The sequence below is a fragment of the Emiliania huxleyi genome (assembly GCF_000372725.1).
Source record: "Emiliania huxleyi CCMP1516 chromosome Unknown EMIHUscaffold_166, whole genome shotgun sequence".
In the NCBI taxonomy this organism is placed as follows: Eukaryota; Haptophyta; order Isochrysidales; family Noelaerhabdaceae; genus Emiliania; species Emiliania huxleyi.
In genome coordinates this window covers 126,858-139,751 of record NW_005200922.1, presented here as the reverse complement: position 1 = coordinate 139,751, position 12,894 = coordinate 126,858, and the positions used below count along the sequence as shown (strand labels likewise).

General features: G+C 66.0%; 1 protein-coding gene across 1 annotated transcript; it reads left to right on the top strand.

Moving 5' to 3' along the window:
- Positions 1–9,052: 9,052 nt before the first annotated feature.
- Positions 9,053–12,249, top strand: EMIHUDRAFT_631954 (hypothetical protein; the record flags this gene model as incomplete). The annotated part of the gene is made up of 10 exons (XM_005784969.1): positions 9,053–9,496; positions 9,583–9,882; positions 9,954–10,008; positions 10,115–10,174; positions 10,248–10,336; positions 11,180–11,308; positions 11,461–11,547; positions 11,698–11,790; positions 11,918–11,974; positions 12,082–12,249. The coding sequence occupies 10 exons, from the start codon at positions 9,053–9,055 to the stop codon at positions 12,247–12,249; spliced, it is 1,482 nt and encodes a 493-aa protein (XP_005785026.1).
- Between the last annotated feature and the right edge of the window lie 645 nt (positions 12,250–12,894).

Genomic DNA, 12,894 nt, shown 5'->3' with positions numbered 1-12,894 from the left:
CCGTGTAGACACAGTACAGAGGGGTGACGGGCACAACACACATGCCCGTCACCCCCAACCCTTCCCGCTGTCAGCAGCGCCTCACGAGGCGCCGGGCTGCAAGGTCACTCGAGATGACCCGGCGGGGTACATGTTAGTCTCTCGACGTCCTCCCACCCCCGTGCCTAGTTTTGGCTTGTGTGCGTGGTAAGTTCTTTTGTTGCCCTTGGAGCACTTGGGCCCTTGGAGCACTTGGAGGGCCGGTTGCCATTTCTTTTTCTCGCGATGTCTGCCCCGCCGCGCCGCCGCTCGCGCCACCTCGCCTCCGCCGCCACCGCCGCTCCCTCGCCGGCCACGCCGCCGCCCGCCCGCCTCCTCGACCTCCCCAGGGAGCTCGTCGAGCGCGCCCTCTCTCGCTGCGACAGCCCCATCGACATCGCTCGCGTCGCGGCCGTCTCGCTGCTCTTCCACGCCTCGCTCGCGGAGGCGGGCATCCGCTTGTGGGCGCAAGAGCGCGGCTTCGAGCTGCCGGCGCAGCCCGAGGACGAGAGCTGCGCCGTGCGGTGGCTGTGCTATTCGGCGCTGCTGCGCGAGGCCAACCCGCCGGCGAGGGCGGCGGCAAGCACGCTGCACAGCCTCTTCATCGACGGCGAGGGGCGGCTCTCGGCGTGCGGAAAGGCTGAGGACTGGACGCCGGGACTGCTCGGGCACGGCGAGGGCGTGACGCAGCTCAACACGCCGACCCGCCTCCCGTCGGGCACGCTGGGCGGCGAGCGCGCCATGAGCGTGTCGGCTGGAGAGTACCACAGCCTCGCCCTCGCCGCCGACGGCACTGTCTGGAGCTGGGGCTGTGGAGGCGGGGGCCGGTTGGGCCACGGCGACGGGCAGGACCAGCTGCTGCCCAAGAAGATCGAGGCGTTGGCTGGGCAGCGCGTCGTCGCTGTGTCGGCTGGAGTCGATCACAGCCTCGCTCTCACCGCCGACGGCGCTGTCTGCAGCTGGGGCGATGGAGGGGAGGGCAAGCTGGGCCACGGCGACCTGCAGCGCCAGCCGCTGCCCAAGAAGATCGAGGCCTTTGCTGGGCAGCGTGTCGTCGCGGTGTCTGCTGGACTGGAGTACAGCCTCGCCATCACCGCAGACGGCGCCGTCTGGAGCTGGGGCTTGGGAGGCTTTGGCAAGCTGGGCCACGGCGACGAGCAGAAGCAGCTGCTGCCCAAGAAGGTCGAGGCCTTGGCTGGCCAGCGCGTTCTCGCTGTGTCGGCTGGATCCCAGCACAGCCTCGCCATCACCGCCGACGGCACTGTCTGGAGCTGGGGCTGTGGAGGCTGGGGCGAGTTGGGCCACGGCGATTGGCAGAGCCAGCTGCTGCCCAAGAAGGTCGAGGCCTTGGCGGGGCAGCGCGTCGTCGCTGTGTCGGCTGGAGTCGATCACAGCCTCGCCATCAACGCAGACGGCGCCGTCTGGAGCTGGGGCGATGGATACTCTGGCAAGCTGGGCCACGGCGACGAGCAGAAGCAGCTGCTGCCGAAGAAGATCGAGGCCTTTGCTGGCCAGCGCGTTGTCGCTGTCTCGGCTGGAGTCGACCACAGCCTCGCCCTCACCGCCGACGGCGCCGTTTTCACGTGGGGCGAGGGCGACAACGCCTGCCTAGGCCACGGAGAGGACCTGTCGAACCAGCTGCTGCCAAAGAAGATCGAGGCGTGGGCGCCTGAGCAGGGAGAGCAGGGGTCGTGAGTCGGACGTCGTGAGAGTAAATAAAAAATAAAAGTGGGCACCTCTACTAGGATATCGGTAAAAAGATGCGTTCTAAAATTCTTTTCCTCGCGAGAAATCGATTGGGCACATGACGGTGTATAAAATCAGGGCCCTGATCTGAGGAGGGCATCTGAGGATTCACGCGGTCTCTGACTCTCTGTTCTCTCGTCTCGCCGCGCTCGCGGCTTGCGCTTTGCGCTCCCTATGGCGCTCCCCACTATGGCTCTAGCTCTACCACAGTCCCCACGCCGTCTATCGAAAAACACAAACGCAACTCGCCCAGGACCCTATCGCGGTCCGGAATCCGGCGTCAGCGCTCCTCCTCCCCAAATCTCCTCGTTCTCATCAATAGCCTCCGTGGCTGTGCGAGCCCAGGTCGTGCATGCGCGCCTCCCCGCCGCAGCTGTCGTGCGGACAGCACGACCTGCCCGCCGGCGCCGGCGCCGTGTAGTAGTGGTCTCGCTCGCTGTGGTCGTGCACCCCGTGCCGTGAGAAGGGGTCGATCACCACTGTCAGCCCCTCGGGCGCGAGCATGATCTGCCGCTTGAGCTGGTCGGCGAGCGCCATGCTGTCGACGCAGAACCAAAAGTTGCCTCCCGCGCAGAGCGTCCCAAAGGCAAACTCGAGGTAGTGCGCGGGGACCTCGCCGCCCCAGGGGACGTTGTAGATGAAGAGCTGCGCGCCCGCCACCAGCAGCGAGCTGAGCACCGCCGCCGCCACCAGCTTCCTCCCCGCCCGCTCCTCCGCGCCCTTCTCCGACAGCACCGCCGCCGCGAGCAGCAGCTCCGCGCCTGTGGACGTGTCCCGGACACGTCATGGACGGGTCATGGACGACCTCCCCCGCGTGCAGCGGACTCCGCGCCCGCCATCGTCAGCTCGTTGGCATACTCGATCTGGTGCGACGCCGTCTCGAAGCGCTCGAGGTTGACGAGCACGAGAAGGAAGGAGACGAGCGTGTTACCTGCGGGGTGGGGCGGGAGGGCGGTCGGAGAGAGCCACCACCGCACATCACGCGACGACAGCGCACAACGCAGTGGCATGAGTCTGAAGGAATCGAGGGCTGATGCTCTGCCAGCACCTCCGCCGCCTCTCGGGCATCTCATCGAGAGACAGCGCCAGCGGCGTGCGCCGGTGCCGGCGCGGCACTGCTGCACCAGCGTGCCACTCCCGCCCGCCAACACAACCGGGCCTCTCCCGTGTGGCGCGCGCGCCGACGTTGGCGAAGACGAGGAACTTGAGCAGCAGCGGCGAGCAAAAGTCACGCTCCGGCGAGCAGACCAGCGAGAAGGTGGTGACGAGCGCAAAGACGAACGTTGCGCCAAACTCCAGCCGGTGGAAGGTCTGATCCGTCGACACGACTTCGACACCACAAGTGAGGATCACGGTACACACGACCTGGACAGCCAGGTAGGCCACCTAACACGAGAACGGAGGCTGAGACCACGTGCCGGCCAGATGTGGTTCCCAATAGGCGCCGGGCTCGCCGAAAAGAGGGCTAGGATAAAGTTGGCGGTGGAGATTGCTCTTAGCTCGCTCAGGCGCGCTAGGACCAGGACGTTCGTGTCTCGCCGTAGCGGACGGCAATGCTCGCAGTCCAGCAGAGGCTGCTTGTTGGACGCGCCCGGGGGGCTCATCCTTGACAGCAGCGGGTACGTGGATTGCAAATGCGTGCAGGGACGCAGCACGCTCAATAAAAAAATTCTTGGCGCTCCTCCAGCGCACATGGCCGTAGGTGAGCAATTCCTCGCTGCGGCGCAGGACGAGGGCACATTCGGCGAGTGGCTCGACGAGCTACCCTTCGAGGTGGCTGCGGCGACCGCCCGGCTGCTCAAGCACCACGCGCGCTCCGGCGCGTGGGTCGAGCTCTCGCCCGGCAACCCTAGCCAGGCCTCACGCGCTGGCCGCGACCGCAACCGCTCGAGCCCGAACTGCCCGTCAGATATGTCGGAATTGTCGGAGAATAGCGACTAGCACACCTCTGAGTCCCAGAAACCCGAGGAGTCACACAGTCCACCTGTGTGATGCACGCCCTGCGAGCGGGGCGGTGACCAGACACACCAGCAAGCGGGACGTTGTGCAGGTCTTCGTTCAGCGCTTTGCGGCAGACTTTGCGGCAGACTCCCTCCGCAGCGATCCGAGATGTATGTGCATGTATTGTTAAATGATAGGGGCAGTGTGGTCGCAATGCAAAGAAAAGTGGCGAGCGTTTCCAAGTGTATCTATAAAAGAAAAGACAATGTAGCGATGGGAGAACGACACACGCCGCACCACACAGAGAGTTTCCGGAAGTATGTGCGGTGTTAGCCGCGAGACGGCACGTGGATGGAGGCAGCTGGACTGGGCGCGAAATCTTGGAGCACTTGGAGTGCAGTTGGCAACATCCAGGGCCGGGGAGCTAAGACGCGCACCCACACCCCAGCGGGGAAAGAAAGAAAACAAAGAAAGAAAGAAAGAAAACACACAACCCAAGGGAGGGATGGGAGAACGGCACGCCGCCACCACACAGGGATTTTAAGGAGAGGAGTGTGGTGCGGGTGTGCGAGTCGAGACGCCGGGAGAGCTCACAGCCACGCTTCCTCCATGAGGTGTAGCGTCGTGCGTCGTGTCCACCCGACATATGTGTCCAGACGAATCGACATGTGCCTGACATGAAGATGACCTGAGTCAGCTCAGGGTCACACGTCGATAAATGGAGACCAATTCGCGGCTGATTGGCGGGCGCCTCGGTCGTTCCTCCGACATTGCTGGACAGCCGACCGCGGCCGATATCTCGCTGGCACAGCAGATGGTGCGAGGTCAGGATGAGCAGGTGCTCGGCGTCTTCCGGCCGACCCATTCCGAGGCGGCAAAGGCATTGGCATCTGCCCGTCATTCCTCCCACTCTCCACCCCCAGCGCTCGCCCCACCCTTTTCTCCCCTCCCCTCTCGAGGCGTCTGCGCACGTACTCCTCGGCCCGTGCGCGATGTGGCTGTTCCCATGCTGCTGGCCGCAAGCGTGCGTCTGCACACCAATCACCGCCGTCCTCGCCTACTGGCAGTACAATACCCATCTCAAGACGCTGTACATCATCACGGACAAGAGGCCTGCTCGTCGTCGGACACTCACACGCGTACGTGCCGAGCATGACTTCCTCACCTTACACGCAGGTGCATCCGCGAGAACAGCGGGACGCAGTGCAACGCAAAGGGTTGCCTCACCTTTCCCACGTCGGCGTCAATCACGCACGGCGAGTGGTCCACCGCGCGGGCGGGCGGGTACCACACTCACCTTTGCCCTGCAGCAGGGGCGTTTGGCGGCGACCCCACAGCAGGGCCGTGCGACTCCTGCCTGCCGAGCGGGTGGAGAGCGGCGGGCGTGGCGCTCGCGTGGGCGCGGTCCCTTCGCCCACCTCGGTGGGAGCAAGCGCAGGCCCAACACGGTCGCGTTTATACTCACCGCTGGCATGGAGCGCATTCTCGACGATGTTGCGAAGGCCCTGGAGCGCTGCCCCCCCGTGTGCCAGCCGCAAATGGCGGTCACGGTGCCGGCGGGCGTCGGGCCAGGCGACGCCTTCGTCGTCATCGGGCCGAGCGGTGAGCAGATTATGGTCAGCTGCCCGCACGAGAGCAAGGCTGGGGAAGAGATCCTCGTCATGGTGCCCAGCGCGAGCGCTGCAGTCGCCCCCACTCCGGCGGTGATGGTGACGGCCGCCCCGATTGTGGTCGAGGGAGAGGCGGTGACGCCGGTGGGCTAGGGAGGAATACTGGTGCGATTCTAAAATCCACCTTCGGGTATGCTCGTAAGAGCCACATGGACATACACTGGAAATTGACCAACACTCAAAACAAGTCTCAAAACAGCGCGAACAGGCCTACGCCATGGCCTACGCGCTCTCTCTACAAGCGTGCGCAATCTCGCGCAGGTGGGTTTGGTCAGAACGCTCGTCTCTGATGCTTGAGCGACCCGGTCGGGCCGAGACGCGGCGCAGAATGTTTAAAAAATAATTTCGAAACAGACCCAGAGCATGAGCATACCTGTTCTACAAGTGGGGGGTCAGTGTGACGTACTGCGTCTACTATTGCACACACTCGAACTAGTCGCCGGGATGCAATGCCGGCCTTCGAATCCGCTGAATGTAACCCCATTGTGCACAACCGCGTCGGAAGAATTGAAACCACTCGGTGGGTCGGCACCGCTTAGCGCCATGTGCATGCGGCAACCCTCGTCGATGTTCAAAGGAAAGCCCTGCTTGTGCACGCGAGTAAGTATCGCCGGCAAGGTCGCAGGCGAGTCTCGAGAGCGCAGCAGGCGGGTGTGCTTTCTAACATGCGCCTCCACAGTGTTGCTGCTCATGGGCGGCGTCTTGCACGCATAGTGGTCGATCCATGGTGCCAAAAGCTGCTCTTCTGCGCCTTCGCGTGGCAGCCAGAAGGTCCAGTCCCCCACTCGCTTTGGAAGGACGTGCCGGCACCACGGCACCACGGCGTCGACCCAAGTGAGGTCGGGCCTTGCGAGCAGCACCCAATCAAAGGTGCGACCCCTGGACCTTTCGTGCTCCGAGATCATCTTGAAGCACGTGGCGCGGTTTTCGAGCTGGCCAAGTAGGCTTTGCTGGTGCGCGGAGCCGTTCACGTGGCACGTCGGGCACTCGTCGAACGTCGGGTACACAGCGTAATTGGGGCAGTCCGGCGGCGCGTTGTACGAGTCCCTTTTAATCTGGAGCTGCGACACGCCCAGGACGCGGCACGCCCGCCTCACGCCCTCCTCCGTCGCCTGGATCGTGGCGCCGTACCCGACCCGGCTGTCTCCACGCGCGTCTCCTAGCTTGAGGAAGGCAAACGTCGTCACCGGTGCTCCCAGGCGCTCGATAACGTTCTCCTTGAGCGAGCGGTGCACAATCTTATTCTCAAAAGTGCGTGCCGCGCCGGCAATGCAAAGCGCGACGCTCGGTGCCGGCCCCGAGGGCGAGCAGAGCATCGAGGCGATGCTGTCTTCCACGCAGGGCAGCACATCGGCGCTCGTGACCACAACCCACGCGAGCATTGTGCCGAGGGCCAGGGCTGCGCTGCTTTCCAACGCCTAATCTTCGGCAAATGGCACACATGGAGTCCGGGCGAGCGGCTGCCAAGAAGGCGCGCTGAATCCCGGATGTAACAACCCCCCCCCCCAGAGAGATACGAAGAGGCAGACTCCCCAGGGTGGGCGACGGCTAGCGCATCACACTCCTCTCCTTAAAATCCCTGTGTGGTGGCGGCGTGCCGTTCTCCCATCCCTCCCTTGGGTTGTGTGTTTTCTTTCTTTCTTTACCCCCCCCCCCCACAGGTAGGTGGTTGGGCATGCACGTGTGGACCTCACTATTCAGGAGGCAGAGAGGGGTTGGTGGCGGTTTTTTTCGCGAGAGAGCGGGAGCGTGACCACGCGAGGCGTGGAGAGAGAGGACGCCGGACGGAGTGGGACTGCACGAACGACTGACTGCTCCTGGCAGGGCAGCGGCGTCGCGTGTCCATGATCGCGGCGGCTCAGGCGTGCAATCGCTGTTGACCCAGAGCAAAAGTGGACACGTCCTGCCTGTGGTCGTGCGATGCCCCTCTGCAAGCCGCCGTTCACGGCGTCATTCCACACGCTCCCTTCTGGCTCTTAGATAAGTTGTAAGTATCCTGTTCGTAGCCAGGTAGCTGTGAAGAGGATGCGAACCCATCGTCCGATATTGCTTTTGCTTTTGGTATATGGCTGAAATTCTTCGGCAAATGGCACACATGGACTTCGCCGTGCCGCTCCGTCGGCGCGCCGCGATGTTGCTCCGCCGCGCGCCGCTAGCCGAGCCAAGGCACGACGCCGCCATCGGGTTGACGACGGATGCGTGCTGGCGAGGGGTGGAGCGGCGGTCCTGACGCGCCGCTCGTGATATCGGATTTGGCAAGGGGGTGGGAGAGGGGTGGAGAAGCGCCGGCGAAGGGCGTGTCGCCATGCGCATATCGCACGCGCGCCGCGCGCGCGTGTGCGCCAACAAAACCACGTACGAACACCAAGTGAGTGCCTTTGATGCTTGATGCAATGCCGTAGTCGTGCTAAGCCCACGCACGGCTCACGCTGCAGCCGTGTGCAAGTCGCACCCACTTTAAATTCTTTTTGTTGTGTTTCGGACACGTTTCTTTTTTGTTCACCAATTTCTTTTTTCTTGTGTTGCTAACGGCCCGCGCATCCGGTCTTCGGAGCGGCTCCGGCGTATCCGACCGACCTCGGGCATTGGGCGCGGCGCCATCGCCTCCGACTCGCCAACCGATGGCCGCCTCTTCCGACTCGCCACCCGCTGCCGGCGGCGGCTCCGGCCCCACCCTGCGGGCCAAGGCTGGTAGGAGCGGCGCCGGCTTCCGCACGCCGCCTCCTCGCGCGGGCGCGGGGGTCGTCAACCCCGAGTTCCTCGCCTCGGACCCTGGGAAGCGGAGACGGCGCACGATGGACTCGCAGGACCGGCTCTACCAGGACGCGCAGCGGGCGCTCTTCAACGCGCTCACCCGCTCGCAGCCGCCCGCGCAGACGTGCCGCGCGGTGAGGCAGGCGATGCTGAAGTTTGAGCAGGTCCGCAGCGGCCACCGCTACGCGAGTGAGTTTGTGCAGCTTTGCCACGAGCTGGTCGGCAAGCTGGAGGGCGGCAACGACGCGCTCGAGCGGGTGGAGGCGCTCCTCGCGGCGACGCGCTCGGTGGCGGAGAGGGAGGCGCAGCAGACGGCGGTGCTGCAGGAGCGGATCACCGAGCTCGAGAAGCAGGCGCGCGAGGCGGAGGAGGAGCGGCGGGGCGAGGCGGAGCGGCGGGAGGCGGAGCTTCGAAGAAGCGACTTTCGCAACCCTGCCAACTGGCCCGGCATGCTGGTGCGCAAGCTGCCGTCGGCGCTCGGAGGCAAGGGCGCCGCCTTCCTGGTCTCGTTCCTGCTGCTGCGGCCGAGCCAGCACGCGCTGTGCGACTCAGCGGCGGCCCGCTATTGGCTGGGCGAGACGCTGCCCGCCCTCTGGGAGCTCACCTGTCGACCCTGAGACTTTGTACGAGTCGGTCGTTGGCAGCTTGTTTTACTTTTTCGGTTCTTCTTCGCAAGAACACTCTCCGTCTCCGCGGTTTAAAGTCTTCAAGTGGACTTTGAATGCCGTGGGGCTCCTGTCGTCAGACGTGGAGACGCGAGGGTTGCCCCCCCTTGCCCCACCACCTCGTGTGTGTGGAGAAGTTTACCTTACCTTACCTTAGAGTGGAGGGGGAAAGAAATCGGCAGCGCGCCCTACACAGCGCCGCTACAAGCTGCCTGCACAAGCACGCCTCCCCGGAGTTGCTGACTGCGGTGCCTGCCGATGGAGGAGCCGTCGAGTCCCGGCCCCAAAGACCCGCCAAAGTCGACGCGCTTCCTGCCGCGCTTCGACGCGCTAAAGGTTGCCGCGTCGTCAGCCGCTGCAAGCGCGAGCGAGTGGTCGAGCCGCGCGGCCAACGCTTCGGCGGAGGCCGCAAGGGTGGCTGGGGCACGGGCGGCCGAGGCTGGCGCGAAAGCCGCAGATGCAGCGCGGCGAGCCGCAGAGGCGACAGCGGCGGCCACCGAGGCGGCCCGCGAGGCGGCGCGCGAGCGCCTTGCGCGCGAGGACGGCGGCGGGCCGCCAGAGCCGAGACGGTCGGGCTCCCTGACGCCTTCGGAGCGGGAGGCGGCGTTCGCGGCGCTGCTGCAGCGCCGCAGCGTCGCGATGGAGCCGCTGCGGCGCCTCTGCTTCCTCGACGGCGTGCCGGACGGCGTGCACTCGACCTCGGTGGGCCTGCCCTCCTGGGATAGGGGGTGTATGGAACCCATATCACTCGACCGGGCCTGCCCTCGCCCCTCCGCCTCTCTGTCAAGGCGCTCGGCACTGCTCTCAAGGCGCTCGGCACTGTGACGCCTCTTCTTCGAACGCAGGTGCACCGCGCGCTCGCCTGGAAGCTGCTGCTCGGCTACCTGCCGCAGCAACGGTCCGAGTGGGACAGCCACCTCCGCAGCAAGCGCCAGGCCTACGCAGAGCTGCGCGAGGAGGTGACGGCGAGGAAGCCGCGCGGGGGCGGGGGCGGGGGCGAGGACCACCCGTTGGGCGGGGACACGGCCGAGGAGGCGGCGATGGCGGCGTGGCGAGAGGACGAGGCGCTTAAGGTCGAGATCCTAAAGGACGTGGACCGGACGCGATTAGGAGTCAGTTGCACACCTGAATGAATAATGAACAGGCCGAGATCCAGAAGGACGTGGACCGGACGCTGCCTCAGTACATGTTCTTCAGCACCGAGCTGCCGCACGGTTCGCACAGAGAGATGCAGCCGAGAGGCAGCCGAGAGGCAGCCGAGAGGCAGCCGAGAGGCAGCCGAGAGGCAGCCGAGAGGCAGCCGAGATGTGCCTCTCCCAGGCGCGCTGCACGCGGCGGCCCTCGCGCGCGTCCTGTTCGTGTACGCGAAGCTCAACCCGGGCAGCCGGCACGTGGCGGGGCGTGCGTGAGTGGACCAGTGGCGCGACAGTCCCTGGTTCGGCGGGTCCTGTAGGCATCCGGTACGTGCAGGGCATGAACGAGATGCTCGCGCCGATCTACTACGCGTTCAGCGCCGAGCTCGAGGCGGCGCCCGCAGTGCAGGCGCTGCTCGAGCCAGTGACAGCCATTAGTAGCCATTGGCCATTAGTCATAGCCGTTGGTAATAGCCATTGGTGATAGCCCGCAGTGCATGCGCTGCTCGAGGAGGGTCTCAGCTGCTACTTGTCTGAGCTGCTGCTTGGCGCCCCGACGCAGGCACTGCTCCGCGCAAGCCCGAAGCCTCCCGCGCCGGCTGCGGCGCCGCTAGAGCGGCTGGAGGGCGGTGCGGGGTCGGCGGAGGGTTTGGAACCTCGGAAGGTTGGGGACGAGGCGGCGGAGGGCGGCGGAGGGGAGGAGGCGGAGGGCGGAGGGGCGGCGGGTGGCGAGGTCGACTTTGCGGAGGACTTTGCGGAGGATTTTGCGGAGCCGGCTGCAGGTTGTGCGGTAGCCGCTGGCGCTGGTGCTGCTGCTGCTGCTGGCGGGGTCCCTCTTCCGGCAGGCGCTGCTCCGGTCGGCCTTGTTGGCGGCGCGAGTCTGGCCGCGGGGTCGGAGGGGAGGGGGTCGGAGGGGCCGGTCGGGTCCCCTCCTCCCTCGCCACCGGCTGAGGGCGGGGAGGGCGGCCGGGAGGGCGAGGGCGGCGAGGGCGGCGACGGCGAGGGCGGCGGCGGCGAGGGCGGCGACGGGTCGCTCGAGGACGGCAGCTACTCTGCGCAGCTGATTCACGCGGCGTGGGAGGCCATCGAGGCACGAGGAGAGAGGAGACCCCCCCCCCCCCCCCCCCGAGGAGTAGAGCCGACTTGCGGACGCCCTTCCTTCTGCATGCCATCTCCATGCCATCTCCATGTCCTCTCGGGTCCTCTCGAGTCATCTCGAGTCATCTCGGCTCCTCTCGGGTCCTCTCGACAGGCGGACGCCTTCTTCTGCTTCACCGCGCTCATGTCCGAGGTGCGAGACCACTTTTGCTCCAACCTCGACCACACCGCCCTCGGCATCACGGCGCGCATCGAGCGCTTCGCCGGGCTCCTCGCGGCCAAGGCAGCCTCTCTCACTGAGGAGCAACTCAGTCATTAGTGAATCAGAATGAATCAGCGGCTCGCGGCCAAGGCCTAGCCTCGCACCTAGCCTCGCCCGCCCCTTCTCGCCGCGCCAGGGCCCGCCCCCGCCCGACCCGCCTCTCGCCGCCCCAGGACCCTCCTCTCGCCGCCGCCCTCGACAACATCCGCGTCGCGCCGACCTTCTACGCCTTTCGCTGGATCTCGCTCCTCATGACGCAGGCGAGATCTGGGGAGATATGGGGAGATCTGGGGAGATCTGGGGAGATCTCGCTGGATCTCGCTCCTCATGACGCAGGCGACGCAGTCAGCCATTGCGAACTCGTCTCGCTCCTCATGTCCCCCCCCTCCCCCCCCTCCCTTCCCCCGCAGGAGCTCGACTTGCCGGACGTGCTCCGGCTCTGGGACTCGCTGCTCGCCGACGAGCGCCGCTTCGACTTCCTTCTCTACTTTTGCGTCGCCATGGCGCCCGCAACGCGGCGGGAGATGCGGCGGGAGAAGCGGCGGGAGATGCGGCGGAGATGTGGCGTGTGAGATGCGGGGAGAGGGACTCGCTGCAGGCGCGCCCGCCCTGCCGCTGCCTCCCCCGCAGGTGCTCTGCATCCGGGAGGAGCTCCTCGAGCACGGCGACTTCTCCTACTCCGTCAAGGCGCGCCGGGGGGGGGGGGGGGGGGCAGGGGGGGGGCAGGGGCAGTGGCACACTTCACAGCCTCCTTGAAGCGTGGAGGCCCTTCAACGCTGCTCCCTTCCGGGCAGGCGCTGCAGCACTACGAGTCCCGCGTGCCGCTCCACACCCTGCTCGAGCGGGCGCACGCCCTCTACGCCGCCGACCACCCGCAGCTGTACGCGCCGCCCGCCGCCCCGCCTCCGAGGCCGCCGCCGCCGCCCGACAGGATGTCGAGCAACGGAGCCGCTTACCTGTGAGGCGGTGACGCGGCGGCCACGGTGGGGGATGGTGCCGGTGCATGCCGAGCTCTAGTGCAGCCCGCTGCACACTAGTCAGCCCGCGTCGGCTTGTGTTGCAACACAGTCGCCGCTTGGGGCAGCATGCGCTTTGCCTTGGCGCTTGGGGCGCCGTGATAGAGTATGTTTGTTAGGTTCTGACTCTGAACCGCAGACACAGGCAGAACCAGAAGACACGGACCTATAGTACCCATCCTGGATGTCTGGGGTTTTCGGAGATACCGATTTGTACGCGCCCACGTGAGTCGTGACGCACGAGCGACACAAAATCTAGACCCTCTCAAATCCCTCCCCTCTCTATCGCACGCCGCGGAACACAGCGTGTGGCGCGTGTGTCGATCTCCCTCCGGATTTCGTGCACCGCGGCCACCGCGCCCCGCGGCGCTCGCTCGGGATCCGATCAGCGGTCTCCCTGGCTCCCGTCTCGTGCGCCCCACTCGACGTCGTTGCAGTCCAGATATGGGGAGGAGGGCCTCGCCATCTCGCTCCCCACCTCCTCGTGCTGCGCAGGCGCCCCCCCAGCCTCGCCGCCGCTCTTCTCACTCTCGCCGCCGCCGCCGCCGCCCGTCCGCCTCGTGCTGCGTCGAAGGAGCAGAAGAGGTCCCC